At 45.5% G+C, this 25408-nt stretch overlaps 1 protein-coding gene across 4 annotated transcripts in view; it reads left to right on the top strand.

Annotated features, from left to right (window-relative positions):
* The window catches only part of NRP2 (neuropilin 2), a 247018-nt gene that overhangs the window by 119721 nt on the left and 101889 nt on the right, over window positions 1–25408 (top strand). For all 4 annotated transcript variants that reach the window (XM_053366087.1, XM_053366095.1, XM_053366078.1 and 1 more), the window contains exons 8-10: window positions 16852–16996; window positions 19917–20266; window positions 24214–24358. In XM_053366087.1, coding sequence (XP_053222062.1) covers window positions 16852–16996; window positions 19917–20266; window positions 24214–24358 — 640 coding nt within the window. The remainder of the gene's footprint in view (window positions 1–16851; window positions 16997–19916; window positions 20267–24213; window positions 24359–25408) is intronic.

The raw sequence follows: 25408 nt of genomic DNA, 5'->3' as shown, positions 1-25408 counted from the left end.
CCTCGGGTTACATACGTTTCAGGTTACAGACTCCGCTAACCCAGAAATAGTACCTCGGGTTAAGAACTTTGCTTCAGGATGAGAACAGAAATTGTGCTCCGGCGGCACAGCAGCAGCGGGAGGCCCCATTAGCTAAAGTGGTGCTTTAGGTTAAGAACAGTTTCAGGTTAAGTACGGATCTCCGGAACGAATTAAGTACTTAACCCGAGGTACCACTGTATTAGATAGATGCATTTTATTGCATGTTGTCTTGACCAATTAAATAATATAACAGAATTAAACAACAATTAACTAAGTCATCCAGTCCGCTGTAACCTTGCTCCCACCCACACTTTTGTGTAAATAATTATGACCTCCCCACCCCTCTACATGTGAATAGGGAAGACACATGAACAACCAACATGGCTGACCTCTTCAGCTCTCATCACCCCTCTACATGTGAATAGGGAAGACACATGAACAACCAACATGGCTGACCTCTTCAGCTCTCATTTGGCCCTCTGCAGAGGTTCAACAGATTTATAGTGGTACCTCAGGTTACATACGCTTCAGGTTACATACGCTCCAGGTTACAGACTCCACTAACCCAGAAATAGTACCTCGGGTTAAGAACTTTGCTTCAGGATGAGAACAGAAATCGTGCTCCAGCGGCAGGGAGGCAGCAGGAGGCCCCATTAGCTAAAGTGGTGCTTCAGGTTAAGAACAGTTTCAGGTTAAGAACGGACCTCCGGAACGAATTAATACTTAACCTGAGGTATCACTGTACATTGTTCCCCATCCCTGTTTAGCAGCTAGCCTCAGATTAGTTCAGCAGTTGCAGGCTGAATGTGGCAGAAGCTGGTCTGGAAGTACAGTAGTACCTCACAAGACGAATGCCTCGCAAGACGAAAAACGCGCAAGACGAAAGGGTTTTTCATTTTTTGCGTTGCTTCGCAAGACGATTTTCCCTATGGGCTTGCTTCGCAAGACGGAAACGTCTTGCGAGTTTGCTTCCTTTTTCTTAAAGCCGTTAATACCCAGCGAATCCGCGCTCCGCAAGACGAAAAAATCGCTAGACGACACAACTCGCGGAACGAATTAATTTCGTCTTGCGAGGCACCACTGTAGTATTTTCAAGCCCCATTATGTGGCAGCAAGGGAGCTCAGTTTTACAACAACCCCATTACCAGGCACAGTTCAAAGCCTTGGTCAGACCACACCTGGAATACGGCGTCCAGTTCTGGGCACCACAATTTAAGAAGGACGTTGACAAGCTGGAACGTGTGCAGAGGAGGGCAACCAAGATGATCGTGGGTTTGGAAACTAAGCCTTATGAGGAGCGCTTGAAGGAGCTGGTTATGTTTAGCCTGGAAAAGAGGAGACTGAGGGGAGATATGATAGCCATCTTAAAATACTTTTAAGGGCTGTCACATGGAAGAGGGAGCATGCTTGTTTTCTCCTGCTCTGGAGGGTAGAACTCGAGGCAATGGCTTCAAGTTGCAAGAAAGGAGATTCTGACTAAACATTCGGGGGAAACTTTCAGACAGTAAGAGCTGTTCGGCAGTGCAACCGACTCCAATGAGATGTGGTGGAATCACCTTCCTTGGAGGTTTCTAAGCAGAGGTTGGATGGGCATCTGTTATGATTTCAGCTGAGATTCCTTCATTGCAGGGGGTTGTTTGAGATGACCCACGGGTCATCTCCAATCCTTAAGAAAGTGTTGGTCATTACCTTTAAAGCCATATATGGCTGGTGCCTTGGATATCTGAGGGACTGTCTCGTTCTGTCAACACCTGCCCCTTTCATGAAGATCTACTCGAGTGGTTTTACTTGGTGTCCTTTGGGTGGTCAAGACGCAACTGGATGGACCATGGGAGTGGGCCTCCTCTGTGACTATGCCTAGTTTTTGAGACTCCCTCCCTCTTTAGTTCTGTCTTCTGCACCCTTGTCTTCTGCCCAAGACATTATTGTTCTGGCAAGCGTATGACCTGCCAGGTTGATGGTCTTCTGGTGACTAAACCCATTGACTTTGGATTGCTTTGATTTGTTGCACCTACCTCTGTTTTTATTATTTTTGTTACTGTTTAATCCTTTCTCTCGCCCCCATTTTATTATTTTAAAATTGTTCTGGGAATACAGTGGAAGGGTGAGATGGAAATCTTTCAAATAAATAAACCCAGAGGGAGTTGACTCTTGTATGAAATGTGGGATAGAGAGAGCAGAGGTAGAGCAAAATGCTTATTTTGTGCCACTGCGGGTTTCATATTTGATGTTCAGGTACAGGAAAGGAAGAAGCTGGCTTAAGTGAAAATGGCCTGAATGTGTTGTTCGCTGGGGGAAGCTGATTGCACAACCTCTCTCTCTCTCTCTCTCTCTCTCTCTCTCTCTCTCTCTCTCTCTCTGAAGCCCCCAAAGTTCTGAACTGAATGCACAGATTCCACACTGGGTTTCTTTTGTGGTGCCTCAGTGCCGCACTCTGCATGGTTCAAATTGAAATAGCTACGCCATGCCAAATAGATTTGTCAATTCTGCCGCAGTGTGATTTGGTGCCATGGAGTGCAGGGAAAGAGAATAGAGGAGGACTCTGTCAAATTTTGCTTATGCATGTATATATGTGCACACACGGAGACATACATACATACATACATACATACATACATACGTGTGTGTCTCTGTAGCTAGCAGTGAGTCCCTTCTCTGCTGAATCTGTAAGTTGGGCTCAGAGCCAAATTTAACTGGTGCTACTGACAGGTCAACTAACATCTACATCTTCATAAAAGAAATTGAGACAGAGAGAGCCAAAGAGGCAGGGAGAGCTGCATGAAGCAAAGCTGGAGAAGAAAGATTATATTTCCCCCAGAACGTAAGAGAGCAGCCCTCGCCTTCAGTCATCGCTGGTACCAAGGGAGGCGAAAAGAACTGGTGTTGTTGGGGATTTCTATAAGCTGTGAAGACCAGTACACTCCCAATTCCCTGGCTGTTGGCAGTCTTGATGCAGTGCACCAGAGACAAGGGACTAGGGATAAGTTGAATAAAGAGGAGGGAAAACAAGATTAGCAAGAGCTTTCAGCAGAAGGGGATGGTCGTGTTGTTTTTCATAAAGAGCAGCGCTGCTTTCAGGGAGAAGGAGGGACGGAGTGGGGTGGAAAGGGATTTGCACACCTGACACCTGAGTTGAACTGATTGAATTCTCCAAACCTCACGTCTGCCATCAGCATCACCGAACGATCTTCAGGTCCTTCAGGAAGAGGAGAGTGTTTTCACCCACAAAAAAATACTGGTCTGCCCATCTTGGCAAAGTCCCCCCCCCCCCTTTTAAAATCTGTGTGGAATAAACCACAGAGCCTAGGACTTGCCGATCAGAAGGTCGCCGATTCGAATCCCCACGACGGGGTGAGCTCCCGTTGCTCGGTCCCTGCTCCTGTCAACCTAGCAGTTCGAAAGCACGTCAAAGTGCAAGTAGATAAATGGGTACCGCTCCAGCGGGAAGGTAAATGGTGTTTCTGTGCGCTGCTCTGGTTCGCCAGAAGCGGCTTAGTCATGCTGGCCACATGACCCGGAAGCTGTATGCCGGCTCCCTCGGCCAATAAAGCGAGATGAGCGCCGCAACCCCAGAGTCGGCCACGACTGGACCTAATGGTCAGGGGTCCCTTTACCCTTTACCTTTACTTAAATTATTAGTGCCATGCCTTGAGAGCTGCATGAAGCATATACAAATACATTGCAGCAAGCGGGATCTGATGGGGACAAAGAGGAGGAAATCTTCTCTCTTTTCCCTTAATCTCCCCACCCCCAGAACTGGATTCGAGGACAGCCACTACCATTGCAGCCCCTCTACTCAAGCCAGGAAGTGCCTAACAAGAGCAAGAAGGCAGTGGTCGATTTCCCACCCATCTAAGACTCCAAGCCGTCCTCCTTCTCAGCTTGGAAGTGTTTTTCTGCCAGCAAGGGATGGGTGAATCTGCCAATTTCAAAAAGCAGATGAGGTGGAATGGCTTTGGCACATCTCCCACTCCCAAATAACCTCCAAATTCCAAAGGGGTGGCAGCTATCCTACCAGTCCCTTCCAACTTTGTCTCACCACGGCTGCCCAGGCAAATCCTTTGTTCCAGAAAGGAGAGCAGGCATTAGCACCATAGCCAATGGGATCTGGCTATACATCTGCCACTGCTCCCATCCTTATTGCCAGCCCTCAGCTGGCTGATGGCCCACCATGCTTGGTCCCTGTGACCTTTGTTGTTTGGGAAATGTGTGCATCTTTAAATATATTTTTATGAATGCATTGGGGACCCCAATGTCCCTGGCTGAAGGAACCATCTCCTGTAGGTCCAGAACTGAAATATGCCAAAATCCTTTATAGGGGACCAGCAAAAATAATTGGACTTGGCCTTGTTCATTTTTCTGAGAGACATTGCCACAGTGATCCATGCAATGATCACCTCCAGGCTTGACTACTGTAATTTGCTCTACGCGGGGCTGCCCTTGAAGCTGTCCCAGAAACTCCAGCGGGTGCAGAATGCTGCAGCGAGGCTCCTCACGGGCTCTCTGCCATGGGAACATATTCACCCAGTGCTTTTCCAACTGCACTGGCTCCCGGTGGAGTACAGGGTCAGATTTAAGGTGCTGGTTTTGACCTTTAAAGCCCTTCACGGCCTAGGACCCTCGTACCTATGGGACCGCCTCTCCCGGTATGCCCCACGGAGAGCCTCAAGGTCCATAAATAGCAACACCCTAGAGGTCCCAGGCCCTAAGGAAGTTAGATTGGCTTCAACCAGAGCCAGGGCCTTTTCAACACTGGCTCCGGCCTGGTGGAACGCTCTGTCTCATGAGACCAGGGCCCTGCAGGATCTGATTTCTTTCCGCAGGGCCTGTAAGACAGAGTTGTTCCGCCTGGCCTTTGGCTTGGAGCCAATTTGATTCCCTCCCTCTCTTTCTTTTTTCCTTTCTCCTCCTGTGATGAGGCTGCATTTTAATGTTTTAATGTTTCAATATTTTAATGTATTTTAATCTTGTTTTTAAGTTGTATTCATTCAACTTGTTTTTATTATTGCTTGTTAGCCACCCTGAGCGTGTCCTTGGCTGGGGAGGGCGGGGTATAAATAAAAATTATTATTATTATTATTATTATTATTATTATTATTATTATTATTAAAAGTTCAGGGGCGCATCTCAGCAATGTCCAGTATCTGGACTTTCACTGCCAGGCGGAGAGTGACACAACCTGGCAGCCTTTATGTACAGTCCATTTGCAATGCCTTGCTTATACTGCACTGTTTTATATGCAACAAACCAAATTACGTAAACAGCCTAAAACTCAGGGCTTTAATTTTGTTTTTCATTTGAGAGGGGTCTATTTAATTTATTTTAGTTCTTAAAATATTTACATTCCACACTTCTGGTGCAAAATCCCCAGCCAGGGTGGCTTGGATTAAAATCACAATATCGCAGAACAACCACCCAAAAGGGAGGAGACAGGAGAAGCAGTAAAAACCAAGCATAAAAAAACGTTATCTGTAGAAATTCACCAGGATGAAATAAAGTGCTCAGTTAAAAAATGAAAAACCGGTAAGAAGGGAGCCAAGTGTACTAGGTGCAGCTGCTGAAAAGACCCCCCTCGATATATATACTATTTTTCCTTTCATGGGTTTCACAGTCTCTGTGCAAATTAACATTTTGGCATTTAGCAACCATCCAGGGCTGTGTAGTGCACAGGGAACTAGAGTGACATTTCCAAGGCCAGAAGGTACCTTGGTGCTTGCTGTGGCTTAGGCTGAATTAGTTAGTTCGCTCTGTGCCTCAGTTCCTTGCTCTAAGAGATGAGGCAAAGATACCCTTCCCGCGAGCTTTGAAATATATTGGAGAACAGCAGCGAGGTGGTATTGTCAGGCTCCTGAACTGTGTGCCTTTCTTAACACTCCGGGAGGCTGCGAATATACAGCTGGCAGATTGTGCTTGGCTTGGTGGTGCAGGCCTGTTCTGGCTGCTACTCCACATTGGATCAGTGATATAAATACTGCTATAGTGGACATCTGGAAGTTAACGTCTCCCTGTGATTGCTTAATGTATAGGACAATAGGCAGGAAGCTAAGGAAGAGAGCATGTGATTTCCAGTTACAGTGGTACCTCGGGTTAAGTACTTAATTCGTTCCGGAGGTCCGTTCTTAACCTGAAACTGTTCTTAACCTGAAGCACCACTTTAGCTAATGGGGCCTCCTGCTGCCTCCCTGCCGCTGGAGCACGATTTCTGTTCTCATCCTGAAGCAAAGTTCTTAACCCAAGGTACTATTTCTGGGTTAGTGGAGTCTGTAACCTGGAGCGTATGTAACCTGAAGCGTATGTAACCTGAGGTACCACTATAAATCTGTTGAACCTCTGCAGAGGGCCAAATGAGAGCTGAAGAGGTCAGCCATGTTGGTTGTTCATGTGTCTTCCCTATTCACATGTAGAGGGGTGGGGAGGTGATAATTATTTACACAAAAGTGTGGGTGGGAGCAAGGTTACAGCGGACTGGATGACTTAGTTAATTGTTGTTTAATTCTGTTATATTATTTAATTGGTTAGGCGTGAAAAGTTCATATGAATTGGGGATATTACTATTACAGTGGTACCTCAGGTTACATACGCTTCAGGTTACAGACTCCGCTAACCCAGAAATAGTGTTTCAGGTTAAGAACTTTGCTTCAGGATGAGAACAGAAATCGTGCTCCGGCGGTGCAGCAGCCGCGGGAGGCCCCATTAGCTAAAGTGGTGCTTTAGGTTAAGAACAGTTTCAGGTTAAGTACGGATCTCCGGAACGAATTAAGTACTTAACCCGAGGTACCACTGTATTAGATAGATGCATTTTATTGCATGTTGTCTTGATATGGCTGTATTTATTGTTTTAGTTTTGCCGTAAGCCACTTTCAGTGTTATTTGGAAAAGAGAATTGAGGTATAAATATTAAATAAAAGGAAAAACATACACACACAAACACACACAGCTTTACCTTCCTTGATTTCCTCTGTCACTTCAATCCCTTTTCTTCCAGCCAGGACAGGAGTAAAGAATTTGGAGACGGCTGAATGCAGGGAGCCTCCCTCACCCCTTGCTTTAGATGCGAATGGGGTAGACATTTGGTGTTACCATTGTCAGTGCCCAGAGGGGCATAGCTGTCAACTTTTCTCGCAAGGAATCCTATTCGGAATAAGGGAATTTCCCTTAAAAAAAGGGAAACGTTGGCAGCTATGCAGAGGGGACTGGTCATGTGAGCGTGATCTTAAATTGCTTGCAAGTGCAGGATTGTGCTTCCAGTGCAGGATCCCCCAAACTTGAGTCTCCAGCTGCTTTTGGACTACAATTCCCATAATCCCTGACCACTGATCTGGCCAACTTCTGAGTCGCCGTGTGCCTGAAGTTTCCCTGCTCTCCACCCAAAGCCCTGTCTCTCTGTAGCAGAAAGATAATCTCCACAGATTCTCCTTCATTCTTCTCCCTCTGAAGTCCTGAACCCCCTAATCCTGTTAGCGTTTTTTGTCTCCACGGGGGGTGGGTAACGTAATCCAAGTGGTCCAGGGAGACAGGTCCAAGCACGCACGAATTATGCAGGGGAATTTTCTCCCCAACTCTGGTCCCCTCCCAGAAAACTCAAACCCCTCTCCCTTTTAATTGCCTCAGAAACTCTTGACGAGAAAACCAGAACTAAAAATAAATAAGGCGAAGGGTCTTTGGGATCATAAACTGCTTCTTGGATGTAATGTGTACTCAACCCACCTGGTTGTGGTTTTTTTTTTTTTTTTGCTTTGCTTTCCCTGCTGACGCTGTAGCTAGCAGAGTTCCCCCCCCCCACACACACACACACTGGAACTGAAAAAACACACACGCTCCAAACTGACAGTGGGACATTTTAACATTGGAAGAGCAGCCTGGCCATGAAATCCAGTAGAGGGGAATTGGGGGGGGGGGAGAGAGAGAAGGGAACGGCGTGGTGGGATAAAGGCCCTTCATCCGGCCATGTCATTCTGCGCACTCCCTTGGTGTCTTAAAGCAAATTAATTATGTAGGTCAGATCTTTATTGACTATCGATACATGTCGACCTGCCGGATAGTGAGAACCAGCGGTAAATGTTAAGTATATGCATGAGCTGAAGGGCAGGTGTATGTATGTCTTGGGGGGGGGCAGTAGCAGTTAAAAAAGGAAAGGGGGGCGGGTAAAGCCATTCATTTGGGTTAAAAGCTACAAATTGGGAAAACTACAAATCGAAATACAGTGGTACCTCGGGTTACATACGCTTCAGGTTACAGACTCCGCTAACCCAGAAATAGTGCTTCAGGTTAAGAACTTTGCTTCAGGATGAGAACAGAAATCGTGCTCCGGCGGCGTGGCAACAGCGGGAGGCCCCATTAGCTAAAGTGGTGCTTCAGGTTAAGAACAGTTTCAGGTTAAGTACGGACCTCCGGAACGAATTAAGTACTTAACCCGAGGTACCACTCTAGTTGTTTATTATGTACCGTTTACGACTCTGCTGCTCCACCAACACACCTTCACAACCCAGACCCCATAGACAGCATCCAGAAAATATTCCTTTTGGTTCTCCTCCCCAATCCTGGGATTTTTGTTGTTGTGTGGCTTCAACCCCCTCCTTTCTTGGTCACCATATGCCCAAAGAGAAGAGGCTTGGAAGGGCAATTCTCTATACCTCCGGTTTCCTCACATGCATAAGCTGTGATCAGTGTCCTGTTTTGGCTGGCTTCCTGGGACAGCAGGAAACATGGTAATCCAGGCCGCAGAAAGTGGTTGGGAAGACTGGGTTGGGCTTGATGGAGCACAAGATCCGTAGATCCTGCACCACAATATGGGCTTCTTTCAATTCCATCTGCTGCCTTGAACTAAAGCAGTACTTAAATTGCTTGAGAGTTGCATTCGGCTCATGATGGCTCTTACTCGGCCACTCGCCTCTTGAGGGTGGCTCATTGCTAAAGTCTTATTGTGCCCCCCCACCCCCTTATATTGATGTTTACTGGACGTGGAAAATAGTTTTGAGGCAGCTAAGGATCTGAAATGGCAGAGTATAGCTGGGATGAAAAACGTGAAACATGGACGAGCGTGTGAAGTTCTTCTTCTACTACTACTACTACTACTAATAATAATAATAATAATAATAAAATTATTATTTATACCCTGCCCATCTGGCTGAGTTTCCCCAGCCACTCTGGGCGGCTCCCAATCGAGTGTTAAAAACAATACAGCATTCAATATTAAAAACTTCCCTAAACAGGGCTGCCTTCAGATGTCTTCTAAACGTCAGATAGTCAGAACCTCTGTCTGGCTCCCTGTAACCTTACTTCTTGCAATGAGGGAACCGCCAGAAGGCCCTTGGCGCTGGACCTCAGTGTCCGGGCTGAAAGATGGGGGTGGAGACGCTCCTTCAGGTATACAGGACCGAGGCCGTTTAGGGCTTTAAAGGTCAGCACCAACACTTTGAATTGTGCTCAGAAACGTACTGGGAGCCAATGCAGATCTCTCATAACCGGTGTTATGTGGTCCCGGCGGCCACTCCCAGTCACCAGTCTAGCTGCCACATTCTGGATTAATTGCAGTTTCAAACTTTTTATGCTTGTGAGATGACAACGAAAATGTTATTTTCTAGAAGCTCTGAGCGTTGCATGTTTTACATTAATAATACATTGTGGTGCTATTTTATGCCTTGGGAAGCTGCCTGTTTGCATTTAGTTCCAATAAAAACAAGGAGGTTTGCCTCGCAGTGTGCTCTCAGCAGTAGATTTAAGTGCAAAGATTTCACAGGGAAAAACCAGAAGTTGAGTTTTTCAGACGTGCTTTGCTTTTGAGGGAAAGTCTGAAGAGACTCGAAACAGTTGTGATGTCCTGAGTGCACTGAGCAGTAAGGTCAAATCTGGATACCAAACACTCCGAATTACAAGCAGCTTGCTTTGTTAACGGAAAAATCCGAGGGCTCCCTTGGACAAAAAGTAAAGACACCAACCAGGATAACTTGGAGCAAAACAGCAGCCTGTAGGCTTGGCCTTTATTGAACTGTTGCAACAGGGTGTTCCCCTCACTTGCAAGAGAGAGGAAAGACCCAGAAAAATAGTGTGCAAGGTCTTATAAAAACTTTTTGAAATTCCCCTCCTCTAGGTCAAGCCCACCCCCAGAAACATCATGCATACATTACAGAAAGGAGGGGTTGAGGGAGGAGTTGGTGGTAACCTGAGTGTCTTGTCACCTGGCTGGTTCCTCCTTTCCCCCCTCCCCATGAGTCACTTCCAGGAGACAAAGGGGAGTTTGCAGTTTCCTGCCCCCAGAGGGAAGATCTGATCATTGTCCTTTGTTTCAGTCCATGCTGAATCCACTCCCATATGCAAGTTCTTTGTGATCTTGATTGTCTTCTGTCTGGGATCATCGAGGGTTGGCATAGCAACTGGGCAGGGCTCCTGTGGATGTGCTGAGACGGTGAAGGGATTATGGCTGACCAGGACCAAGCCACCCCCCTTTGATAGTTCTTGTCATATGGAGTAAAATAAAATGGAACAGTGCAAATCCGATGTATGCTTGATTTTCTATGAATTTATAACAGAAATGTGGCGTATGTAGTGTGTGAGAAGTTTGTACAAACAGAATGATTGGGGTGGGGGGGTTCCTGCTACAGCTTCATCGTTGTTTAATTAATTTCTCTCCCTTCAGGAAGGCATACTCAAACCTGTTAGGGGGCAGGTGTTATTCATGTGTGTATTTTTGTACCAAAGTAAATATGGAGATAAGGTCCGTATAGTTAAAGCTATGGTTTTCCCAGTAGTGATGAATGGAAGTGAGAGCTGGACGATAAAGAAGGCTGATTGCCGAAAAATTGATGCTTTTGAATTATGGTGCTGGAGGAGATTCTTGAGAGTCCCATGGACTGCAAGAAGATCAAACCTCTCCATTCTGAAGGAAATCAGCCCTGAGTGCTCACTGGAAGGACAGATCCTGAAGCTGAGGCTCCAGTACTTTGGCCACCTCATGAGAAGAGGAGTCGTATCAAGGGAATCAAATGAAATTTGTCAAGACTCTCCACCACTTCTGAATTTCCTGCCAGTATGACCAATAGGAGGGAAACACTTCCAGGAGATTAGAGCAGCTGTGCAATAGTGGAACAGGAGACCAGTCCCCAAAGCCTTTCTCTGTAGAAGCTATGGGCTACAAAGAAATTGTATTATGCTTGTCTACTATGCCCACAGATCGTGAAGCTGAGGCTCCAATACTTTGGCCACCTCATGAGAAGACTCCCTAGAAAAGACCCTGATGTTGGGAAAGATTGAGGGCACAAGAAGAAGGGGACGACAGAGGACGAGATGGTTGGAGAGTGTTCTCGAAGCTACCAGCATGAGTTTGACCAAACTGCGGGAGGCAGTGGAAGACAGGAGTGCCTGGCGTGCTCTGGTCTATGGGGTCACGAAGAGTCGGACACGACTAAACAACAACAACAAATATGGAGATAGTGGAGCTGCCATTTTGCAATCTAGGCATTTACATTGGCTGCCCTCATAGGTAATTTCTTATGGGCTACTTGAATGAGCATAATTTGACAAAGGACATGGTCTAGTCCTTTTGTGCAACACAGGGCAGGAAGGAGTTTGAGGCACTCCAAACCCATAATACCCAACAGTTGGAAGAAGGCCATCAGACTGGAAGTGTCCTTTGTCGAGGAGGCTAAACATCAAGGAGAGTGATATTTGAAGCAATCTGTATCTTGAATTTAGGAAGTAGACTTAGGGCAGTAGAGGATGTGATCAAGATAATGTCTGGGGGGCTTTCAGTGGCAATAGTTCATGAGAAAGGCACTGTTAAGCGGAACAACAAAGATACTGGAGCTTTATAGAATTTAAGAGATAATTTTGTTACCGTTTAAAGCCCTCAGAAGAAATACCACAAGTAATTCACTTTGGACTCTGTGTGCAGGTAGCAGGGACTGTTATTGCACAGGAAAGAGTGAAGCCCTGGATAACAGCGGTTGCTCCCTGGCCTTTGAAATGGCACAGCCTGTTTTGGAGTGCTCTGTTTGATTTTCATTGCAAGTTACACATACCTAAATCCTGCAATTTCTGGAGGTAAGGCCAGGCTAAGAGGAATTCCGAAATCTTTAGGCCTGCCCATCTGTTTGGAATTAGACACCTGGCTGAATCTAATGAATGAATGTAGCCTGAAGTTGTGATGCAGCAGTTAAGGTTGTTAACACTATTCCGCCCCCCCCCCTTTGAAATAAGAGGCTGTACCTAAAGGCTGTTTATCAGCGTTCCAGAAAGGATTGATAAAGATGGTGAAGCCATAAAAAGAGAAGGGTGTAAACGAGGAAGCGAGAGTTGCTAAAGTTATTGGCAGCAACCCACCACTTCAGACAAAGCATTGCCCCCTATAACTTTCACACTGCAAAGGAGGCTTGAAAAATAAAATAAAATTGGTGTGCAGACTGAAGAAACAAGACAGAATTAGAAGTAATCACCATATGGAACAAATCAGGGAAGAAGGTGGCTGAAAGGGGGAAAAGATAAATAAATTTCAGAGACACCTAGATACGTGTTTGGAGAAGGAAGGTTTTGCGGCAGAAGTTGTGAAAGCAGCAGAAGTAGGATTAGGAGGGAAATTGAAATCAGGGCAGGCGTGGGGAGCCAGATGGGGTCCCTCTTGTCTTAGGTTCTTAGATGACATGCTGCAGATCAGCTTTGTGGGTTGACACAAAGCTACAGGCTTCAGCTTCAGTGGTGAAATATATCCTGGCACACAGAATCTTGGATATTGGCACACATGAAGGCCACTCACAGCAGACGCTGATGTTTCCAGGCCTCCTGCTGAAGGAAGGGTATTCTGTGACTGCTGAGCAGGCGAAGGGAGAGGAGAAAGGAGGGGTCTGCTGGGATAAAAGTAGGATATTAAAAACACATCAACCACGCTGTGTTTCTAAACGGTACCAGCGTGATCCGTATTCTCTGGATTAGCATTTCTGTTCAACTCTAAACCTACTCCAGATCCCAATTACCAGCACAGATTTTTGCAGGCAAAGTCTTCCTTGATATACATCTCGCTCAACTTTGCTGTCCTGAAGACTGGAATCCACATCGCACACACTTGTTGTGACTGTGGCACAGTTGTTGCTGACGAAAAGGGGCCTCATGGATTTAGCAAGGCGTTTATTCAGCTCCTCCTAGCACAATCTCCATTTGCTGGCATGCCAGAATCCCGAGAGAGATGCACTGCTGAGTTGTCTCTATAGGCTTTTAAGTATTTTAAAGTTTCAGATGTCTCCAATTATAATAGTTTTTGTGGATGGCCATTCTCAGCAGTGGTCAGAGTCGAGCATTTATATTTCATTTCACTTTTCATTTGTGTACCGCCTTTCCATATTACTATACACAAGTCTTTTTACAAGCTGAAAAAAATAGAACAAAATAGAGAGCAATGATCACACACCTATTAACAATCTGATCCAATAAAAAAAAGTCATAATAAAAGCCTAACTTTAAAATAAACGTATCAAATAAAGACGTATTCAAAAATCTGTTACAATATAATAGTGAACAGAAAAATTAAATATCTCACAATAATATTTAAACAGCTTACACTTAACAATTGCAATGAAGAATTACTAAACTGTAATGGCAAGTTTACAAGGGATGCGGGTGGCACTGTGGGTTAAACCACAGAGCCTAGGGCCTGCCGATCAGAACGTCGGCGGTTCGAATCCCCACGACGGGGTGAGCTCCCGTTGCTCGGTCCCTGCTCCTGCCCACCTAGCAGTTCGAAAGCACGTCAAAGTGCAAGTAGATAAATAGGTACCGCTCCAGCGGGAAGGTAAACGGCGTTTCCGTGCGCTGCTCTGGTTCACCAGAAGCAGCTTAGTCATGCTGGCCACATGACCCGGAAGCTGTACACCGGCTCCCTCGGCCAATAAAGTGAGATGAGCGCCGCAACCCCAGAGTTGGCCACGACTGGACCTAATGGTCAGGGGTCCCTTTACCTTTAATGGCAAGTCACAATGCATAAAATACCACAAAACATGCAAAACCGTGTGAAAGGATCAAATTGAGAAACAATTGAATAAGAGGCACATCGTCAGTCCTCGCCACTGATTCCTTGCACATTAACAGCCATTTACTTGGTGAGATCTATAGAGGTGGGTCTCATAAATAAGTCCCAGGAACCCTTACAGAGAACTCCCCTTAATGTAAGGCTTTTTTGAGGCTCCTCATGGTTGTGCAGAGATAAAGTAATACCCAGGAGCAGTTTGGGACTGGGAAATGACATATAATGAAATGAAAAGGATGTTTAAAATAACGTTTGTAAAAAACAACAACCCAGAAGTTTTTCTTTTGGGAATTATAGGGACAGAACTACCTAAAATGTATAGAAACTTATTCATGTAGGCTACTACAGCAGCTAGAATGTTACTTGCCCCAAAATGCAAAGAAACAGAGGTCCCAGCAAAGGAAGAATGGATAAAAAAACTTACGGAATATGCAGAAATGGCAAAACTTACCGAAAGAATAAGAAATTAAGATAACATTTTAATATATATATAAAAGAATGGAAATGGTTTATTGAATATTTACAAATAAATTATAAACAGATTAAAACAGTAGCAGGATTATTGTAATAACCTGCAGTTGTAAAGAAGATGAATAAATGAGCAAATTAAGTTAATTTGGATATGTAGAAGATACTAAAAATGAATTTAAGGAACTGCAGAAAGAGCGGGAAGGAAGTCAAGTTTTGAAATGTAAAAAATGTATAAACTTGAAAAGTAAAAAATAAAAATACATTAAAAAAATTTTTAAAAAAGGATAAAGGATCATCTTGGGACTAGGAGGGCCCACTGATAGCCTTTTGCTGAAAGACCCACCAGGACTCCATCTCCATGTTGCGATCTTTCGTGGTTTGCATCCGGGCTTCTCTTCCCACGCTTCATGCTGTGGGAACAACTGCCCCATGCGTTCCTGCAGAGAGCAAGTTCACATAGAGGACACTGCAGTTGTGATACATGGACTCTGGCAAACTATTTCTGCCCCAAGATGATTAAAGTTGATTGTTACAAACCCAGGAAACATCTGCATTATCCCTTTAATGCTGGTTCCCCTGGAATATTAGGAAAATGCCGTTGGATCTTCAAAAAAAGAGCCTTTTCTTGAATCCCTGGACTCTAAAGATTAAGTGATTTAGCTCTTCAGTGCTAGTCCGATTCAATTCTGCTTAATCCAGCATCGAAGCCACAAGCAAGGTCAGTGGAGATTTGCACACCTACCGAAAACTCACAAAAGGAAAAAAATTGGATTCTCTGGTCCAAAACAGATGAGAGTTCATCCATGAAGACCCCTCAGATTCTGGCATGCAGGGAGTGTGTGTCCCAGGATGGTTGTAGCAGTTTTCTTTTTAGAACATCTCTTTTGTCTTTTTTCTCCCCACGTAGAAGATGAAGCCCCCATAGAAAATTTGCTGACACTTACACAGGCTATTAAAATAGCAGAAGGGGTGGTGATGGAATTGTCCATATGGTAATTATCGATTAAGACCATCTGGTAAGACAGCCGTTTGTTTGAATAATACTGCAACATGCCTTGTACCAAATAAAGGTCTTGTTTTTAAAAAAAGTTTTTATTTTATTTCTGGTGTTTGTACGTGTGCGCATTTGCATTGAAGGGAAGTGACTGACATGCTTTTATTCGGAGAGGTTGCTACTTCCATGGAGGAAACGAATGCGTTCCAATGGGCTGGTTTTGAATCAGCAATGCTTACAAAAGAGAATTATTATGATTATTACGCCCACTTTGTAAATATTGAAGCTGAAGAACGAGTGGGTAAAGTCAGTAGTTCAACTGATAACGCTAATTGTTGCTTGTATGCTCTATTTCAGGCAAGTGGGCTGTAGATTTGAGGAGTGTTTTGAACATCTTGCACTCCTGGGAATTGCGCCAAAGTGTTTCAGGCTTGTCCATCTGAAATCAGAAGCTCTTTTATATTTAATTGGTTTGTCTGGGTTTGCATTTAAGCTGTTGTCATAACAGAATAGGATAGAACTGAGGTACCATCTGACATGAAAAAAATTATATTGGGCTATTCTTTTTCCCTTTAAAAGTTAGAAGATAGGATTAGGCGAAGATGTTCATGCCATGGAGTTAAACATGTTGTTGTTGTTTAGTCGTTTAGTCGTGTCCGACTCTTCGTGACCCCATGGACCAGAGCACGCCAGGCACTCCTGTCTTCCACTGCCTCCCTCAGTTTGGTCAGACTCATGTTTGTAGCTTTGAGAACACTGTCCAACCATCTCGTCCTCTGTCGTCCCCTTCTCCTTGTGCCCTCCATCTTTCCCAACATCAGGGTCTTTTCCAGGGAGTCTTCTCTTCTCATGAGGTGGCCAAAGTCTTGGAGCCTCAGCTTCAGGATCTGTCCTTCCAGTGAGCACTCAGGGCTGATTTCCTTCAGAATGGAGAGGTTTGATCTTCTTGCAGTCCATGGGACTCTCAAGAGTCTCCTCCAGCACCATAATTCAAAAGCATCAATTCTTCGGCGATCAGCCTTCTTTATGGTCCAGCTCTCACTTCCATACATCACTACTGGGAAAACCATAGCTTTTACTATACGGACCTTTGTTGGCAAGGTGATGTCTCTGCTTTTTAAGATAACCATTGGCAAACACCGAATGTGCAGGTTAGGTTGTTGTTAGAGGCAAAGAAATAGAGACTAATTGAAACTTTGACAACCTTCGCCCTAGCCAGTTATCCTCTCTGGCATTTTGTGCAACCATTCAGGCAGTTATCTTTATTTCTCATTTTTCTCCTTTCACATTCCAGGCTTTCTTGTTCTGACAAGTAGGAAAGGATAACGCTATATTTGTGCTCTCTCCTTTCCAGGTATTCCAGGCTAACACCGATGCCTCGGAAGTGGTTCTGAACAAGATTCATGCTCCAGTGCTGACTCGCTTTGTCAGGATCCGCCCCCAGGTTTGGCACAGCGGAATTGCACTTCGTTTGGAACTGTATGGCTGTCGGATCACAGGTTTGCGTTTTTTAGTTGTCCTTTCCTGAGTACAGGGATGGAGGAAAATCTCACTTGGCCCGCATTTTTAGTTGTTCTGACTTAAGTCACACCTCCCAAGACTATAATGTGTGAATCAAAACAGTTATTCTTTAGATTTTGCACTTCTTCAAATTCTGTGATATAGGTTTTTGGCTCAAAACATGTACCAAAATCCATAAACAAATGCATGCTTTGGGATAAAATTCCTTTAAATATGCATACCCTGAGATAAAATTTGTCCGGCTTGCGCATTGTAACACAATAAAAAAAAAAGCATTTTAAACCCAGTTGTTTGCATGGATTAGAACAACAACAACAGAACTGGGATGGAATGAAATTGTTAATAAGCATGTGCACAATCGGCACAGACCAGAAATAGACTGATCTGGGGAACAAGACCGCTGCGTGTGACAGAAGAGAGATCACCAGCTGTGGATTACCTAAATGTAGAATTTGACCACCTGCAACCACTGTCACAACAGCGTCCTGTGCAGAGACACCTGGAATGTTGTGGGAGTAATTCAGCTAGCTCAGGGGTGGCCAACTGCCAAGATACTGCAGTCTACTCACAGAGTTAAAAACTGGCAGTGATCTACCTCCTTTTGGGTGGTTCAGGTCTAAGTTGTTGAGCTTTTTTGCCTTGTTTTGGGGGGGTCAGGTCAAGGTTGTACAGCTTTCTTTAGGAAGGTCCATTTTGGGGGGGTGCAGGACAAGAATATTGAGCATTTGTTAGAGGAGCAAAAGTTGTTCAGCTTCTGTGGGGGCAGCCAATGATCTACCACTGATGTCCAGTTGATCTACCTGTTGGCCGTGCCTCGGCTACCTTATTCTGTAGAATTAAAGACTTGGGAGCTAACCAAGCAGCAACTAGCCTGAGGCCATCGTTCACAAACTGTATGTAGTCCACAAAGATCTTTCTTCTGGAGGGAAGCTCCCCCCACTCCCAGAAGGGAAGATGGCGGACGATCCTGACTATGGGGTGTTTGCTTAATGGAATTTGCCCTCGCCCTCCCTGTGCACCCTGAAATCTGTTCTGGGGATTCCGTCTGGGGAGGCACAAGGAGGGGAAGGGGAAGTTTTGTTGTGCAAGCAGCCGTTCTCGTGCTAATAGGATGATTTCGTTGGGTATGAGCCAGAAAGTGCCAGGTTCAGAGCATGCCTCAAAACAGAAGTGACGCTTGTTGCTCTGTTTGCCCTTGCATAGTTCTATTCTTTCTTGAATAGGCAGCAGTGAGGGTAATGGGGTCGCGAGAGAGTCTTGGTTTGGTATCATGCTAGGGAAATGGGAGGCTTAAAGCACTTGGCCTCCACCACATTCCTGATCACCACAACGGCAGTTCATGATGTTGCCAGTCCTGCGCTAAAGCTGGATTCTCCACATCTGAACAGCCCAGACTTATTCTTCCCTGCTACCCAGATTATGCGATGTCACTTACGGAAGTCCACCTTCTTCAGTCATCAGCTGGGATGGCTCTGCTAAGGGACCCTGCAAATCTAAAATATATAGATCTCTCCCATATATAAAAACATTGAGGCGGTTCACAGCAAAATATGCAACAACAACCAAAAAATGAAATACCATTAAACAGTGCAAAATACAAAAGTATTTTATAAATACAAAAGTATTTTCTAAAACAGGGCGGTGCTGGTTGATGTAATGGAAGAGAAACATGTCTGCCAAAAGATCTCCTGAAAGGAGTGAAAGAGAATATTCTAAATGCATTTGTGGATGTTCAGTTTCTCAGTGCTTGACGCCTCTTAGTTTAAACTGGAATGTTTAAACTGTGGCCATTAAGAAGAGGGGATTATGGAAGTTATTTAGATAACTTTTTGTTCCATCGAGTCATTTGGTAGGTTGTCCAGGCTGCACCTCTGAGGGAGGGACGACACACAGGGAAAGGACCCAGCTTCCCATTCTGTCTGTTGGTGATCTGTGTTGATGCCTTGTCCGACTTAAAAGTTACCGCATTTTTCGCTCTATAAGACGCACCAGACCACAAGACCCACCTAGTTTTTGGAGGAGGAAAACAAGAAAAGAAATATTCTGAATCTCAGAAGCCAGAACAGCAAGAGGGATCGCTGAGCAGTGAAAGCAGCAATCCCTCTTGCTGTTCTGGCTTCTGGGATAGCTGTGCAGCCTGCATTCACTCCATAAGACGCACACACATTTCCCCTTCCTTTTTAGGAGGGAAAAAGTGAGTCTTATAGAGCAAAAAATACGGTAATTCATTATTTGATGGTGATGGGACTCCTAAACGTTCTGACATGCAAAGTTTGCCCAAGCATCTCTTCTTAGCTCAATGCACACATTACCTTCATGTATGGAAACTTGTGGGCCATGAACCGTAACTCAGATTGTAGATGCGGCGAAGTGTTTTCAGGACTGCTTCTTCCCTACATTAGGGGTTGTGGTTCCAGTGGTATTTTATTGCCATGTAACAAACAAACAAAAAAGCATTATGAGCCAGGCCGTCAGCCGAACTGTTTAATATTACTGTCTCCAGTTGCAGTTTATCTCTTGTTCGAATGGCCTTAACTGATATTTATTTTTTAAAGAGGACTGGAGGAGCAGCCAGGATGCTGTTAGTGGATGTGATTTCTTTTCCCCCCTCTACTGACTTTGGGAGGTTGGGGGCTGGGAAGGCAAGGCCGGCTAGCAAGCGAGAGCAATTTGGATGAAGATTGTAATAGCAGGGGTGTCCTGAGGATCTGTTGAAGGGCTCCTGCGGGCTGTGATGGCTGTTATAAAGCAAAGCATAGCAGGCTTAAGTGTTTTGACATTTTGGTACCTAGCAGTTAGTCGCAGTGGGATGTTTCTCCTCCCGTGCTTATATCACAAACTTGCTTTTTTGCCTGTGTTGCTTCATTTTCCCCGCCTTCCCTGTTTCTTTTGACACAGATTCTCCCTGTTCCAACATGCTGGGGATGCTCTCTGGGCTCATCCCAGACTCCCAGATCTCAGCCTCCTCTACCAGAGAATATCACTGGGTTCCCAGTGCAGCACGCCTGGTCAGCAGCCGCTCAGGGTGGTTCCCTCGCATCCCTCAAGCGCAGCCTGGGGAGGAGTGGCTTCAGGTTGACCTGGGCGTCCCCAAGAATGTGAAAGGTGTGATTATCCAAGGGGCCCGAGGTGGGGACAGCATCAACGTGGCAGAGGCTCGAGCCTTCGTGAAGAAGTTCAAAGTCAGCTACAGCATGAACGGGAAGGACTGGGAGTTTATACAGGACTCCAAAACAATGCAGCCTAAGGTAGGACCTTTCAGTGGAAATGCCGCAAGGGGTACAAAATGGTTGCGTGCCCGTTTCTTAGCTGTTTCGTGCCCTCCTTGTTTTTGTTTCTTGTGGTGTAGTGGTTAAGAGCGGTGGACTCGTAATCTGGTGAACCGGGTTCGATTCCCCGCTCCTCCACATGCAGCTGCTGGGTGACCTTGGGCCAGTCACACTTCTCTGAAGTCTCTCAGCCCCACTCACCTCACAGAGTGTTTGTTGTGGGGGAGGAAGGGAAAGGAGAATGTTAGCCACTTTGAGACTCCTTCGGGTAGTGATAAAGTGGGATATCAAATCCAAACTCCTCTTCTCCTTCTTCTTCTTGTTCTTCTTCTTCTTCATTGTGAAGTTTACCGTTGGTTGGACACATCCTAATGAGAGGATTATTATTATTATTATTATTATTATTATTATTATTATTATTATTATTAATACCCCCGCCCACTGACTGGCCCTCTCCAGCCACCCTGGGCAGCTCCCAACAGAATACTACTACTGCTACTACTACTACTAATACAGTGGTACCAAGGGTTAAGTACTTAATTCGTTCCGGATGTCCGTACTTAACCTGAAACTGTTTTTAACCTGAAGCACCACTTTAGTTAATGGGGCCTCCTGCTGCCACCGTGCCGCCAGAGCATGATTCCTGTTCTCATCCTGAAGCAAAGTTCTTAACCCGAGGTACTATTTCTGGGTTAGCGGAGTCTGTAACCTGAAGCATATGTAACCCGAGGTACCACTGTAATAATAATAGAGCGATAAAACATCAAACATTTAAAAACTTCCCTAAACAGGGCTTCCTTCAGATGTCTTCTAAAAGTCAGATAGTTGTTTATTTCCTTGGCATCTGATGGGAGGGCGTTCCACAGGGCGGGCGCCACTACCAAGAAGGCCCTCTGCCTGGTTCCCTGTAGCTTCACTTCTTGCAGTAAGGGAACTGTCAGAAGACCCTCGGATCTGAACCTCAGTGAACGATGGGGATGCAGAGGCTTCTACAGGTATTCTGGGCCGAGGCCATAGAGGGCTGTAAAGGTCAGCACCAACACTTTGAATTGTGCTCGGAAACATACTGGGAGCCAATGTAGGTCTTTCAGGACCGGTGTTCTATGGTCTTGGTGGCCACTCCCAGTCACCAGTCTAGCTGCCGCATTCTGGATTAGTTGTAGTTTCCGGGTCACCTTCAAAGGTAGCCCCACGTAGAGCGCATTGCAGTGGTCCAAGCAGGAGATAACCAGAGCATGCACCACTGGCGAGACAGTCCGTGCTTTAGGAGTGAAGGCAGGCTCCCTTGTCTTCACTGTGAGTGCTTCATGGTGCCGCCACACAATGGAAAGAAATTTCCACACTTCTTGGAAAGGATTTTTGGTTGAATCTAGTTCTCTGTACTGCCCAGATGTAGGTTCATGGTGCAGGTGGGGGTGGGGATGAGGATGCAATGAGACCTTAGGCTGCAAGCAAGGGATATAATATTTTTCCTTACAGGGAAATGGAAAGATTAAAGTGTAAAATGTGTCAAAATGGTACATACTGATTGAAGATGTATGCGGAGCATGTTCAGTAAGCTAGGATAGTCCAGTAATTTTACCCATACTTGTAAATCATCCAGATTTACTGTTTCCTCTTTATTACGGGGAACCTTCGAAATCTGAAGTATTCTTGCATCCCTTGGCTTCATCTGTTTTCCGTGATGATGTTGAGGTAAAGGGAGAAAAGTTACTTCCTTAAAACAAGATTTCTGGTAGCAGACGAGGAGCCTGCAAAGAAACAGGACTGTTAGGTGAGCGCAGAAGGACAAATATTTCTTGGTGAGCAGCCATGTCTTCACACAAATTAAGACACTTGACCGTGTTATCATGCTGTGCTCTTTCTTAGGTAGCCCCTTGTCCCATGGGGAAGTGTTTTAGGCACCGCATGTGAGGGAATGCTTGAGGATATTGAAGAGGTTCTGCTTAATTTCCACCCCTTACCCCCCAGTCCCCTGGAGCAATGTTCTTATCTGTAGAGGGTTTGAAATATCTGAACTTTTGCACCGTTGTAATAACCTTAATCCGGAGGACCCGGGGATCTGATTCCTACAGAAACACAAAGCTGTGTTGCTGATGGCTTCTTTCTTGACTTAGTACATATGGCTTCAAAGGGAGACGGAGTGCTCTGGAAGTGTGGTGGGAAAGGCCCATTAAAAACAGAGAGTCAAAAGCCAATCGTATTTACACAAGATGTCAGTAGAGCTATACCAGATTTGAGTCAGTGTATCTGGGATCAGGATCTGGCTAGGAGGACGCATGTTTCGTGCCAAAGCATGCTGTGTGGTTTTGTCAGATGGACTGCATAGTTGGCAATGGCATATGTTTCTCTTGTATAAAACTAAGTTGGCCGCAACCTCTGGTAGGGTTGGGGTGAGAGGGAGGAAGGAGGAGGACAGACACTGCTTAATCCTTATTCAAAGTTACACCGATGTAGTTCGACAGTCTAGGCTGTCTCTCAAATGCATGCCTTCCAGATCAAAGTTATTTTAATATAACCTTTTGGGGTCTTTCACTTTGGGCACAACACTGTGAGGTTCTCTCTCCTTTTTTTGTACAGCCATTAACTACAAATGGGATGCGGGTGGTGCTGTGGGTTAAACCACAGAGCCTAGGACTTGCCGATCAGAAGGTCGGCGGTTCGAATCCCCGCGACAGGGTGAGCTCCCATTGCTCGGTCCCTGCTCCTGCCAACCTAGCAGTTCGAAAGCACCTCAAAGTGCAAGTAGATAAATAGGTACCGCTCCGGCGGGAAGGTAAACGGCGTTTCTGTGTGCTGCTCTGGTTTGCCAGAAGCAGCTTAGTCATGCTGGCCACATGACCCGGAAGCTGTACGCCGGCTCCCTCGGCCAATAAAGGAAGATGAGCGCCGTAACCCCAGAGTCGGCCACGACTAGACCTAATGGTCAGGGGTCCCTTTACCTTTACTTAACTACAAATATCAGAAAATGGTGCTGTGTCTGTTGTGTTTTACACGTGACTCTCTTCTCACAGCTAAGTCACTGGGGTCTCTTTTGTTTCTTACATGGGTCCTTGTGCACCTTGAACAGAATCAAGAGTCAAAAAGTGTGCCCAACTCAGTTTGTGCTCCCTTTTCAGTGTGGTTCTGAAAACCCAAGCTGTAGGCTATCTCTCCACTGAGCATACCTTACTGAACTGTAATCAGATTAACATAGCCCGCATAGCAGCTTCACAGGTTGATGCAGTTCAAGGAAATGTTTGTCGTTCACCTTGCCCCCTGCAACAGCAGGGTTCAGCTTTAAAAATCCCTGGCAAGGAGACGGTACAGCTTCCCTTGTTCCCTTGCTCCATTGTTCATCCCTTTACCTACACGATTAGGAAATGTTCTTGATCATTCTAACCAACCTTGGTAGAGCTTGCAACCTCTGCTTTTTGGCCTCAGAGGCAATACTAAATAATTGTACTGATTTAGATGCTTAAAAAAAAAAATCAAAAATCTGCTCTCATGCCATCTCCTGTCCTCAGATCAACCTGACAATGCTCCAAGCCTGGATATGTAAATAACACAAACTCCAGGGCTGTTTGTTTTTGCTCTAAAAATGCCTATGTTTGATGGAGAGCTTTTGTACAATGTTAAAGCTAACAGAGAAGGGTTTTTTGTTGTTTTTTTAAATAAAGCAAATAGAGTTGGAACTGTTAACTGCTTGTTGTTTTTAAAGCATTCTCACATTTTCTCTTCCCAGTGATGGTTTTGTAACCGCATGCGTTCTGCAGGTTGTCTTGATTTATTACAGCAGACATCGCTGTTGCTCAATAAAACGTAAAAGTTCAAATGAGCGGCCGCTGTCCCAGAACGCAGCAGCTCCTTTCAGTGCACCGGCGATTTGTTTTGTGTGGCTAGCGGCCAAGGAGGTTCTTGCTTAACCTTTTGTTTCTCTCTCCAAGATCTTTGAAGGAAACATGCACTATGATACTCCAGAGGTTCGAAGGTTTGATCCTGTTCCTGCACAGTACATCAGGGTTCACCCAGAAAGGTGGTCTCCCGCAGGGATCGGTATGCGATTGGAGGTGCTGGGATGTGATTGGACCGGTAAGGATCCTTTGAATATACCTATATAATTAACTGACTGCTGCAGCTGTTTCGATCATAAGAACGTATGACTCTGTGGTCCACCTCCTCCCAGAATCCACCACCAGCACAAGCTTTATTGATGATGAGAGACAAATCCATGCAGAAGAAAGGGATTCCTTAGGGAAGGAAGCATAGGGGAAACCATTCCCATGCTGTAAGGCAGGCACCCCCAAACTCGGCCCTCCAGATGTTTTGGGACTACAACTCCCATCATCCCTAGCTAACAGGACCAGTGGATGATGGGAACTGTAGTCCCAAAACATCTGGAGGGCCGAGTTTGGGGATGCCTGCTGTAAGGGCTGTGGGGGTCATGTCAAGCATGCTCACCCAAACGAGCACTCCTTTGTGAACGATCTCTGCTCAATTCATAATTAGTAGAACTACTTGCCACACTGTTTTGTGAAGACACGCTAGCCCTTTGTGTCCGTATGGAGGGATGGGCAGAGCTTCACACACACACCAGTCCTGCTCCCAGTCTCCCTGTTAGCTGCAGCTTCAGGCCTGGCGCGTTCGGTGCCTGAGGTCTGAATGGAAATTCTTTGGACGTTTGACGGAACGATCCATCCTGCTGTTGGGATCTGTGATTGCGGGGACGTTTCTGATTACAAGGAGAATTTAGCCAAGTGCACCAGTTCATCTCCCATAAGACATTCCTGGTCAATACAGGAAGAGATGGCGCTGGCAGTGATAGGATGTTGGTCTTGGGGTGCCGCTCTCCATGCCTTCTTTGAATATATGGAAGAATAATACCCAAGCAGAGTGGGTATTGTTAACCTCCACTGCTACTCTATGCTCCTCACCATCATGATTTTTGTGGGTTAATTTTTTTTTTGGGGGGGGAGGCAGGAAGATAGGTCAGGATCTGTGTGTCCTTTCCCCTGACAAGAGTTGCCAGCCAGCTAGCCCTGCCTTGCAGGATACCCCAATCCTTCTTCCATTTCACTTTTTCTTTCTGAGCTGATACTCAGCTTTCCATGGCTTGCTGGCCATGTGGTCCAGACCATGTTG

Source organism: Podarcis raffonei, chromosome 1 (assembly GCF_027172205.1).
Source record: "Podarcis raffonei isolate rPodRaf1 chromosome 1, rPodRaf1.pri, whole genome shotgun sequence".
Classification (NCBI taxonomy): domain Eukaryota; kingdom Metazoa; phylum Chordata; class Lepidosauria; order Squamata; family Lacertidae; genus Podarcis; species Podarcis raffonei.
The sequence above is the reverse complement of the archived record's forward strand: the minus strand, read 5'-3'. Positions and strand labels throughout refer to the sequence as shown.